Genomic DNA, 12371 nt, shown 5'->3' with positions numbered 1-12371 from the left:
CAATCCAAAGGGGCAACAGACTGAAACATAATTTGTTATGTTCAAGATAAAAGACGAGTTTGAGAAATTTGGCAAAGAATTAAAATCTATAAAAATTTAACCAAATAGAAATTCTATAATTAAAACCTACAGATGAAAATTTAGAACTCAGTTGATGGGTTTAGCAAAAAGTTTCTATATCTGAAGAGAGAATAGTGAACTGGTCAGAAGAAAAGTCAGAAGAAAATGTCCAATAGGGAATATGTAAAAATGCAGCAATGGGAAATTCAGGAAAGAGGGAAGAGACATGGAAGATATGGTAAAAAGATCTCATATTTATATAATTGGAGTCCTAGAAGATGAGGAGGGCAAGAACGGACAGAAGCAATGCTTGTTGAGATAATAACTGTGAATTTTCCAAAGTTAATAGAATGCACAGATTTAAGAAGCCCAAGCAGGATAAGTACAATGAAATCTACAGTAGATATACATTAAGTTAAACTGCCATAAAACTGGGGCGCCTGGGTGGCTCGGTCAGTTAAGGATCGGACTTGCAGTTTCTGCTCCTGTCACTATCTCCTGGGTTGTGAGGTGGAGCCCAGTTGGCCTCAGGCTCTGCGCTCAGCAGGGAGTCTGCTTGAGACTGTCTCCCTCGTCTTCTGTCCCTCCCCCAGCTCGCACTTGCGTGCTCTGTCTCTCCCTCTTTCAGACAGAACTTTTAAAAAAATTGCTCTAAAAGCAAAGTAAAGAAAAGTAGCCAGAGAAAAATTAGTTTGCCTTCAAAGGAATAGTAATTGGACTGACAGCTGACTTCTACACAGAGCAGTAGAAGCTAGCTCATCTTTAGAATACTGAAAGAAATACCAATATAGAATTTTTTTTTTCCAGGAAAACAGTCTTTAAGAATGAAGATGAAATAAAGATATTTTCAGACAATCAAAAACAGGATTTGTCGCCTGCATACTGGCACTTAAAGGAATAACTGGAATCTTTAGACAGTATCACAATGATCTCAGATGAAGGGAAAATCACAATTTCTACTCACTCACATTAACATAGATGCAAAAAGTCATGAACAGAATGTTAGCAGACTAAATCCAGGAATATATACAACCAAGTTGGGTTTTCTCAGGAATGCAAGGTAGTTTTAACATTCTTTAAAAGTCAGTGTAGGGGCGCCTGGGTGGCTCAGTGGGTTAAAGCCTCTGCCTTCGGCTCAGGTCATGATCTCAGGGTCCTGGGATTGAGCCCCACATCGGGCTCCTTGCTCGGCGGGGAGCCTGCTTCCCCCCTCTCTCTCTGCCTGCTCGTGCTCTCTCTCTCTGTCAAATAAATAAAGAATAAAATAGAAAAAAAAAAAGTCAGTGTAAATCACCATTTTAGTATACTAGTGGATAAAAAATGATCAGTTGAATAGATGCAGAGAAAATGTTTGATGAAATTCAGTCTCCATTTATGATTCAAAACTCATAGCGAAGTAGGAATAAAAGAACAAAAAACCTATAAGGAGCATCAAACTTAATAGTGAGATTGAAAGTTTTCTTCTGGAGATCGGGAATAAGATACGGGAGCCCATTCTCACCACTTAATATTCATCATTTTATTGGATATTCTAGCTAATACAGTTAGCCAAGAAAGAGAATATATGAAAATTAGAAGAGAATCCTGATAAATCTGTTGTTTTCTGGTGATGACTATGTATGTGGAAAATCCAGGAGAATCCACAGATCAGTTATTAGAACTAACAAGTTTGGCCAGTCTGCTGGATACAGAGCCAATATGCAAAATTTCATTGTGTTTATGTATACAAGCTTACCTCAGAGATATTGTAGGTTCAGTTCTAAACCACTGCAATAAAGCAAATATTGCAATAAAGCAAGTGAAGTGCAATTTTTTGGTTTCTCGGTGTGTGTAAAAGTGATGTTTATACTCTATTGTAGTCTTTTAAATGTGCAATATTAGTATGTCTAAAGAAAAGTATAATACCTTAAAAATATTACTAAAAAATGCTCACCGTCAACTGGGCTTTCAGTAGACATATTCAGTGATCATAGATCCCTATAACAAATAATAATAATAATAATGAAAAAGCTTGAAATACTGCAAGAATTTTCAAATGTGACACAGACATGAAGTGAAAAATGCTGTTGGAAAAATGGTGCTGATAGACTTGCTTGACACAGTGTTGCCACAAACCATCAATTTGTCAAAAATGCTCTACCTGCAAAGTGCCGTAATGTGAAGCACAGTAAAATGAAGTAGGTCTGTACTAGCAATGAAGTTAGAAAATATATAAAAATATTATTTACCAGAGAGTAAAGAAAGTTGAAATACCTAGGAATAAATCTCACAAAATATAGGCAAAGCCTTTGTGCAGATTATAATAATAATAATAATTATTATTATTATTTTAAATACCAGGACATTTATTGTGTGATTAATTGTTGAAATCCTTAAGAGGAGCTGGTTGCTGCAACAGCTGTGCTCTTGGCTTTAGGTGATGTTCCTTCACGGACTCCAGGCCTGAATCTGGGGTAGACAATTTTCAGCTGCCTCATTCGACCAGCCCCAGTGGGATTTTGTCTTTTAGCCTTGGCACTCCAGTGATATTTTCTTTTCCTCTTGGCAGGATAGTACATTTGCCACAGGTCTACTTCCAAGGGTGGTAGGGCTTAGAGCCACAGTGGTGGCACAATGTGCATGTCTTATTGCAACACTTTCCAAATGATGTCCTCCCCTTTGTCATCTTGTGTCTGCGGCCAAGACCCTGTAATTATTGAGAGACATGAAAGAATAAATAAATGGAAAATGTATCATATTCTTAAATAGAAAGACTCAATATTTTAAAGATGTCCATTCTCCCCAACTTGATATATAAATAAAATAATCCCAGTAAAAATCCCATGCTGGAGTTTTTGCATGGAAATTTGACATGCTGGTTCTAAAAAATATATAGAGGAATGAAAGGCCATAAATAGCATATATGAAAATACTTGAGCGAATAAGAACAAACTGGAAAGATTTGCTTCATTAGGTATCAAGATTTATTCTGAAGCTTTTATGAAATAGTCTAATAGGCCCTAAGAATAGAATAAAATCCTAGAAACAAAATCTTTGATTTGGAATAAAGATTGTACCGTAGAGCAGTGAGAAAAGAATTCTAAATATTGCTGGGACTATTGAATATCCTAAAAGAAGAGAAGGGAAAGAAAAGAAACTTGGGGCGCCTGGGTGGCTCAGTGGGTTAAAGTCTCTGCCTTCGGCTTGGGTCATGATCCCCAGGGTTCTGGGATCGAGTCCCGCGTCGGGCTCTCTGCGGGGCAGGGAGCCTGCTTCCCTTCCTCTCTCTCTCTGCCTGCCTCTCTGCCTGCTTGTGATCTCTGTCAAATAAATAAATAAATAAAATCTTAATAAGTAAATAAATAAATAAATAAAAAGAAAAGAAACTTGATCCTTACCTCACACACCGTACACACACACACACACACACACACACACAAAATCAGTGCTGTTTGGATTGCATACCAACATGTGAAAGGCAATGTAATAAGCTCCTAAAAGATAATATAGGAGAATATAGTGACCTCAGTGTAGGGGAGGATCTCTCAAAGAGGACATACAAAGGACTAAAAAGGAAAAGAGTGATACATTTTGACTACTTTCAAATGAAGAACTTTGCATCACGATAGGACACCATTAAAAGAGTGAAGGTAAATCACTGTAGGAGCAGGTATTTGTAACGTGTAATTAACAAAAGGTTTGTGTTTAGAACTCCGATAAGTAATAAAAAGACAATCCAGCTTTCAGCTTTGGGCTCAGAAGTGGCCAAGGTGCAACTTTCTTTGGTTGCCCTTAACCTGGATTCATCTGATACCGGCTGCCTGCACGGAGCTGCCTAAATTCAACCCCAATGAAGTCAAAGTCATATACCTGGGGTGCACCAGTGGGGAAGTTGGTGCCCTTTCTGCCCACGCCCCCAAAATTGGCCTCCTGAGTCTTTCTTCCAAAAAGGGTGATGGTGACCTAGCCAAAATAACTGGTGATTGGAAAGGGAGGGCCTGAGGATTACAGTGAAAATGACCATTCAGGATGGATAGGTCCAGACTGAGGTGGTACTTTCTGCCTCTGCCCTCATTATCAAAGCCCTCAAGGAACTGCCAAGCTGTAGAAAGTAGCAGAAAAACATTAAGTACAATGGAAATAACAGTTTTGATGAGATTGTTGACATTGCTGGACAGATGGGGCACCCATCTTTAGTTGGAGAACTCTCTGGAACCATTAAAGAGATCCTTGGACTGCCAGACTGGGCTGTGATATTGAAGGCCGCCACCCTCATGACATCATAGATGACCTCAATAGTGGTACAGCGTGGAATGCCCAACTAGTTGAGGACTACAAAGGAAAATATTTCAGTAAAGGATCATTGGATTTAAAAAAAAAAAATAAAGACACTCCAATAGTAAAATAGGCAAGAGACTGAATAGGTATTTTATAAAAGAAGATTTCCAAATTGTCGAGAAACAAGTCATCAATGATATGCAAGCTAAAGGAGCATACACCAATCAGAATGACCCAAATAAAAATTATTAATATGACCAAGTATTGGAGGGGATACAGAGTAATACGAATGTTCCTCAATACCAGCAGGAGTGTGTATTTGTTACAACCCCTTTAGAAAATAGTTTGGCATTTTCTACCAAGGTTTATTCATATTTTTATGACTCAAACATTCCATTCCTAGGTTTACATACAAAATTAATGCATGTACATGTATACCAAGAAACATGAACAAAAATATAGCAGCATCATTCATAATAGCTAAAAACTAGAATGAACCCAAATTTCGTCAATGGTATATTGATAAATTATGGTATATTCACAGAATATTATATAGCAATGAAAATGAACAAACTTACAACAACATAGTTGAGTCTTTCAAACATAATGTTGAGTGAAAGAAGCTAGTCTTGAAATATTCTGCATTATTTCTCTTTATATAAAATTCAGGCAGAATAAAGTAACACTCTTTAGGAATGCATATTTAGGTTGCCCGACTATAAAGAAAAGCAAGGAAATGATTCCCTAAGTTAGGACAGTGATCATGGAGGAAGGGTAATAATGATTGGCAGTAATGATTGGGAGGGTCATGAATGGGACTTGTAAAGTGCTAGGAATGATCTGTTTCTTGGCTGGGTAGTAGTTTATTTAAGTGGTTGTTTTGTGGTAATTTATTGAGCTGCACATTTTGGGGTCCTTTTCTGTATATGTGTTATATTTCACAATAAAGGTTTGAAGAGCAGTCATTGTGTAATATAGGCATTAAGAGTGCTAGCTTTAGGGGCACGTGGGTGGCTTTCCTTAAGTGTCTGCCTTCAGCTCAGGTCATGATCGCAGGGTCCTGGGATCAAGCCCTACATTGGGCTCCCTGCTCAGCGGGAAGCCTGCTTCTCCCTCTCCCACTCCCATTGCTTGTGTTCCCTCCCTCACTCTCTCTCTCTCTCTCTGTCAAATAAATAAATAAAGTCTGTAAAGAAAAAAAAGTGCTCGCTTTGGACTTGGACTGACTGAACTCCTATCACTTCTGTTTCTGTTTGTTGGCCATCTTGGGCAAGTTACTTGATTTTGCTGAGCTTCAATTTCTTGAATGATAAAAAGGAAGTAATGGTAGTATCGACTTCAATGGTTATGCAGTTCAGTGAGGAATCAAAAAGATGATGCCTAGAAAATGCTTAGAAAGTAACTGACATATAGTGAGGCTCACTAAGGCTCACTAGGTCTTGGCTGTGAAGATGAGCAGAATGAAGATAGGACATCTAATTACTTTAAGTTCAGACTTTTGGATCCAAGCAAGTGCTATCCAGGTCTTTTGGTGAGAGTTCTTGATTACAAGCGATGGAAACTAATGTTGGCTGCCTTAAGCAGAAAATGGATTATTGGAAGAATATAGGAGGCTCACCGCATTGCTGGAAGGCTGAAGAGTAGGCTGGTCCAGAGGCTAAGCAGCAAGAATAATTCGGTGAGGGCTGTTTGGCTGCCACTAGATGCATCCTCTCCCTCCTTTGTACCGCTATTTCCAGTTCTTGGTGGGACTATTTTACGTCATGTGCGTGGTGTCTAACTTCCTGGGTTTAGAAAAGAAGGATCTTCCTTTCTGCCTTCCTTTGTGTACTATTTACGAAGTCAGTCCCCGCCAGGAGAAGGTTGAGTGTTTGAAAGCCAGAAGATCGGAAGGCGACTGCTACATCCAGGATCCTGAAAGAACCTGCAGTTGTAATTCTGTGCTGTCTTTGAGGACTGTCAGGGACTAGAAATGAATCCATGTATCAATTATCCAAAGGGCAAAAGAGATTAGAATCCAGAATCTGTAACCATTAAACTTGAAGCAGCTTCTCAGCAAATTTCTAGAATATGTCACACAGATGGTTTGTGAACAGTTAGTAAGGCAATAAGTGTGGCCAGCATGGGCATCCTAAAAACAAATTTGACCACCTAATGATTTTCTAATCGAGTCCTCTCTGCTCTGTCTCAGATATTACTACTAGGTCCTCATTATCTCTTGTGTGAACTTTGCCAAGGCCTCCCATCTGTCTGGTAAGACCCATCTTACCATCAGCTGCTACAGGATCCTCCAAAAAATGCAAATTTGACTGTCATTTCTTAGCTTAAATTTAAGCTTAAAATTCTTGATCGTCTGTGGGATAAAGGTCCTTCTCAGTCTTTCCTGCTAGACTGAAAGCTTTATGATGCCTAGAACTGTGTCTGCTTTAGTGTATCACCTCCAGTAACTAGTGTGGAGCCAACACTTGTTGGGAATTCATTAAGTATTAAGTTAAATTGATGGAATTTGCGTCTCTTGGCTCAGGGCTCTGCACACACAGAACTTCCTGTACACACGGAATATCCATGGTATTTTATTTGTTTATTTTACTAATGTTTGTTCTTTTTGTTTCTGTGAAGTACTTCTAAGTATTTCCTTTAAATTTTTTTGTGTATAATACAGTATTGCTAAATTGGCACAATATTGTATAGCAGATTTCTAGAACTTACTCATCCTAAATAATTTAGACTTTATACCCATTGATTAGCAATGGGTATTTTCCTCTCCTTGAAGACCCTGACAAACATCATTCTACTCTCTGATTTTATGAGTTTGACTATTTTAGATACCTCCGTAAATGGAATTGTGCAATATTTGTCCTTCTATGACTGCCTTATTTCACTTAGCATAGTGTTCTCAGGGTTCATCCATATTACCACATATTGCAGGATTTCCTTGTCTTAAAAAATATTATAATATTCCATTGTATGTAACTACCACATTTTCTTTATCCATTCATCTGTCAGTGGACAGTTAGGTTGTTATCCCATCTTGGCTATTTTGAGTAGTGCTACACTGAAACATTGGAGGGTTAATATCTCTTTGAGATCCTGATTTAAATTCTTTTGGATGAGTACCTGGAAATGGGATTGGTAGATGATATGGTAATTCTATTTTTAATTTTTTGAGGAATCTTTATACTGTTTTCCGTAGTGGCTATGTCATTTTTCGTTCTCATGTAGGTGCAAGGGTTCCAATTTCTACGCATCCTCTGCAACACTTGTCTGTTTTTATTTTGATATTAGCCATCCTAACAGTGTAAGATGATATCTCATTTTTGTGGTTTTGGTTTGCATTTTCTGATGATTAGTAATAATGATCATCTTTTCTTATGCTTTTTGGCCATTTGGATGTCTTCTTTGGAGAAATGTATATTTCACTCTTAAGCCCATTTTAAAATTGGGTTATTGGGTTGTTTTGCTATGGAGTTATAGGAGTTTTAAATTTATTTTGGAAATTAACCTCTTTTCAGATATATGGTTGGTAAGTATTTTTTGTTGCTTCATAGGTTGTCATTTTCTCTGTTTGTTTCCTTTGCTGTACAGAAGTTTTTCTGTTTGATGTAGTCTCACTTGTCTATATTTGTTTTTGTTACTTGTGCTTGTGGTGTCATGTCCATAAAATCATGAAGCTTTGTTATAAGACCAATATCATGAAGCTCTTCCCCTGTTTTCTTCTAGGAGTTTTATAGTTTAAGTCTCATTTTTTTTTAAGATTTTATTTATTCATTTGATAGACAGAGATCACAAGTAGGCAGAGAGAGAGAGAGAGAGAGAGAGCAGGAAACAGGCTCCCCGCTGAGCAGAGAGCCCGACTCGGTGCCTGATCCCAGGACCCCGGGATCATGACCTGAGCTGAAAGCAGAAGCTTTAACCCACTGAGCCACCCAGGTGCCGCTAAGTCTCATGTTTTTAATCCATTTTGAATTTATTTTTATATGATGTGAGATAAGCATCCAATTTCATTCTTTTGCATATGGATAACCAGTTTTTCCAACACAATTTGTTGGAGACTATCCTTTCCCCATTGTGTATTGTTGGCACCCTTTTCAAAGATCAGTTGATCATATATGTATAGATGCTTTTCTAGACTCTCTTTCATTGGTCTACAGGTCTGTCTTTATGCCATACTCTTTTAAAAAATTTCCGTAGCGTTGTAATATATTTTGAAACCAGCAAGTTTGATATCTCCAGTGTTGTTCATCTTTCTTTCCTTTTTTTTTTTTTAAGACTTTATTTATATGAGAGAGAGGAAGAGAGAGAGAGAGAGCACAAGCAGGGAGAGGGGAGGGGCAGAGAGAGAAGCTGACTCCCCACTGAACAGGAAGCCCACTTGGAGCTCAGTTGCAGAACCCTGAGATCATGACCTGAGCTGAAGGCAGACTCTTAACCCATTAAACCACACAGGCACCCCTAATGTGGACATTTTAACAGTGTTAAGCTCCAGTCTATGAACCTGGGATGTCATTCCATTTTTTTTGTGTCTGCATTAATTTTTTCATCAATTTCTCTAGTTATGCCATGGTGTTTTTTTGTGTTCTTGCTTTTGCTCATTTAATCCTCTTTGCCTGCAGTGCCCTTTTTCAATGCCCTTGCCTGTGGCCAAGTCCTGCTGTTCTTTAAGAAAGCATAATTGCTGTATCTTTCAGGAAAAGTCCTTTGATTACCTTTCTTCCCTAAATTAAATACCCACTGTGTTTCTGTGATATCAAGGGCATAATTCTATTCTAAATTATAACACATTGTATTACAGTTGTCTGTTTATGAGTTTTTCTTCCTCTGTAGACTGAGCTGTTTCAGGGCACAAATCATGTATAATTTAACTGTATTCCCAGGATGGAATATGGTGCTTGGCACATAGCAGGGACCCAGTAAAGGTCTGTTGAATGTATTAGCAAAGCCATTAACTCACGGTTCCCTTTTTAAATTTTAATTTATTTTAATTTAATTTGTGAGAGAGAGAGAGAGAAAGAGAATGAGCATGGGGTAGGGAGGGGCAGAGGGGGAATGAGAAGCACCCTTCCCGTTTAGCACGATGCGGAGCTTAATCTCAGGACCCTGAGATCATGATCTGAGCTGAAGGCAGACACTTAACCCACTGAGCCACTTAGGCACCCCTCATGGTTCCCTTTTTGATGTGGTTGCTGTGTGTACCTTTTCTCATCAGAAGGAACTGGGACTCCTTAGAGAAATGGCTGGGGCAGAGCATATGTTAAGATGAGCTCGGAACTTTTGTTATAAGCAAGACTACTCGGACACAGGAGCCAACTCTAAAGAGCTCCCAATGGCCAAAACTAGGAAAACTTGAAACACATAAAATATGTTAAAAAACTGCATGTTTCTAAAACTACTTTACAAAACCCGCAAATCATTGTATAGAGATTGCTATGATGCTTAGTATTCTGACAATGAGAGAAGACTCAATCTTCTATCCTGCCTTTCTTTTTTTTTTGAATAGTATTTTTTTAAAGATTTTATTTATTTATTTGACAGACAGAAATCACAAGTAGCCTGAGAGGCAGGTAGAGAGAGATAGGCAGAAGCAGGCTCCCTGCTGAGCAGAGAGCCCGATGGGATGCTCTATCCCAGGACCGAAGGCAGAGGCTTTAACCCACTGAGCCATCCAGGTGCCCCTCTGCCTTTCTTTCATGAGTAATACTTCAGAGTAACTAAATGGTTGATGGGGAGGAGATCTTTTTCTTTAATAGAAGAATTCTAACTCATAAATGTGGAAGGTACTAGAACTATGAAAGTCATTTTCTAGTCTCTTATGAAAGGAGGGATCTATTTTAGACAGTGATCATGAAATGGCTAGTAAAGTCATTAGGTGAAATAAGGCTGAAAACATGAACCCACTTACCATTTTTTACATCATTAAAGTTGTGACAAGCATATATTTTGTGCTTCCTGATGTGATGCAATAGGAATTTCATGTGCCATGTCTAGAGTATTCCTGTGAGATCAAAACTGAACCTGAATCTAAATCTCTAGGTTAACACCATCCAAAAGAATTTTCTTTGATGGTGAAAATGATTCTGTGCTATCCAGTACCCACTAGCTATTAAGTACTTGAAATGTGACTAATCAGACCAGGAGACTGAGTTTTAATTTTTATTTAATTTAAATTTTAATTGAGCTACAGGTTAGTGGCTACTGTATTACAGGACAGCTCTAGATCTAAGATCGATTTATAGGTAATATAGTGAATAGAAGAATCATGAAATCATGAAAATTCAGTCATCCAAATTCAGAATGTGGGAAAATCTGCAGGTCATATGACTTTTCCTTTCAACAAATACATTGTATGAAAAACAATGAGGTGAGGAATGATATAGATTAAGACATCTAAGACACATATAAACTAAATTTAGTGCGTGAACCTTATTTGGATCCTGATTTTAAATAAACTGGCTGTTAGGAAAAAAGTCTGAGACAATGGAGGCATTTGAATGTGGATTGGATATTAAATGATATTAAGGAATTGCCAATTTTGCAGTAACAATAATGGTGCCATACCTATATTGAAAGCCTTTTTCTTTAGAGACGTATTCTAAATGAATATAATGATGTCTTCACTTTGCTTTAAATAATCCACTGTGTGTGTGGTGGTGGGGCTGGATGGTAGGGAACAAAAGAAGCAAAATGTAAAATGTTGTTGAAAAGATAATGAGTACATTAATCTCTGTTCCACTGCTCTCTAATTTTGTGCATATTTAAAATTTTCTGAAATAAAGAAGTTTTAACTAACTAGCATTTAAGTAAAAATTTGAAAAAGAGGAGCACCTGGGTGGCTCAGTGGGTTAAAGCCTCTGCCTTCGGCTCAGGTCATGATCCCAGCGTCCTGGGATCAAACCCAGGCTCTCTGCTGGGTGGGGAGCCTGCTTCCTCCTCTCTCTCTCTGCCAGCCTTTCTGCCTACTTGTGATCTCTGTCTGTCAAATAAATAAAATCTTAAAAAAAATTTTGAAAAAGAAAAAAATGTTTTTACAAAGCAGTAATTAATATACCTAAAATGTATAAAGGGAGTAAAAAGGCAAGGGAATAATTTACTCAGAATTCAGAATACGGGGAGATATGATTGGGAAGGGGCATTAGAGGACTTCTAAAGTACAAATAATTACCTCATTACTGACTAAGTAAGTATTGGTACTAATGTTTTTAGCTTTGTGCCTCGTTTTCATGCCACCTTTGTATTTATGATATATTTTACAATAAAAAGTAGAAAGAAAGCTAACTGTTAGGACATAAAGAAATCTCACAGAATCAAATTTTAGGAAGCACTGTTGGATGTTACGAGAATTAGAAAGTAAGTGGTCAGGAGGGGTCTTTGTGTCTCCTTTCCTCCTGGACCCCAAGGCCTCTTGTTTCTACTTCTCTTTGCCTAAATGATCCTTTTCCTGTCTCTGGCAGTTGTCTTCAGTGCTTAGTCATCTGCTTTTACATGGCCTGTGAAGGCTTCTCCCAAGTGGCAGGCTCTGTCCCTGACCTGAGGCTCTTTAGTGTCTGTTTTGGCCTGTGGTACCAACCCCAGATTTTGGGGAAGAGAATTGGACTGACTTTTGGGCAGATGTTCACCAAAAATCAGTAAGCACAGCCAGCGTAGTAGATCTTGGTCACAGGGACTGTTCCTTCAAGGCTGTGGACAGGGGAAGTTCTTAAGAAAGGGTTGTAGACTTCTCTGATATAACATCATCATCTATGACGGTGAAAGATTTGAAACAAACTCCAGCTCTAACAATAGAGACTTGAGGACTGGTTAAAGAAATTTTAGTATAGACTATTGGATAACGCACAGTTGTTTAAAATTATGATATAGTGCCATTTCTCTTGACTCTGAAAAATCAGTAATGTTCAATTACATCTGTGTATGTCCTTTCAGAAATATAAATACAAGAAGTGTGTGTGTGTGTGTGTGTATGGATTTGAGTCCTAGAATGAGTGGAAACTCTGAAACATTAATGGAATAATCAATGAAAAGCTGTAAGTTACAGGACCTTGAGCTAGTGTGTATTATAG

General features: G+C 38.1%; 2 protein-coding genes and 1 pseudogene across 2 annotated transcripts in view; 2 read left to right on the top strand and 1 right to left on the bottom strand.

The window, feature by feature from the left end:
• TMED8 (transmembrane p24 trafficking protein family member 8) overlaps positions 1 to 12371 on the top strand; it is a 37533-nt gene that overhangs the window by 7860 nt on the left and 17302 nt on the right. The gene's annotated exons all lie outside the window — the stretch shown is intronic.
• Positions 2429 to 2725, bottom strand: LOC116860249 (60S ribosomal protein L37-like). The gene is given in 2 exon segments (XM_032846225.1): positions 2429 to 2614; positions 2617 to 2725. Coding segments are annotated over 2 exon segments (291 nt in total). The 3' UTR covers positions 2429 to 2432.
• On the top strand, positions 2940 to 5305 carry LOC116860261 (annotated as a pseudogene).

The sequence above is a fragment of the Lontra canadensis genome, unplaced genomic scaffold, assembly GCF_010015895.1.
Source record: "Lontra canadensis isolate GAN:19392208 unplaced genomic scaffold, GSC_riverotter_1.0 scaffold173, whole genome shotgun sequence".
NCBI lineage: Eukaryota > Metazoa > Chordata > Mammalia > Carnivora > Mustelidae > Lontra > Lontra canadensis.
The sequence above is the reverse complement of the archived record's forward strand: the minus strand, read 5'-3'. Positions and strand labels throughout refer to the sequence as shown.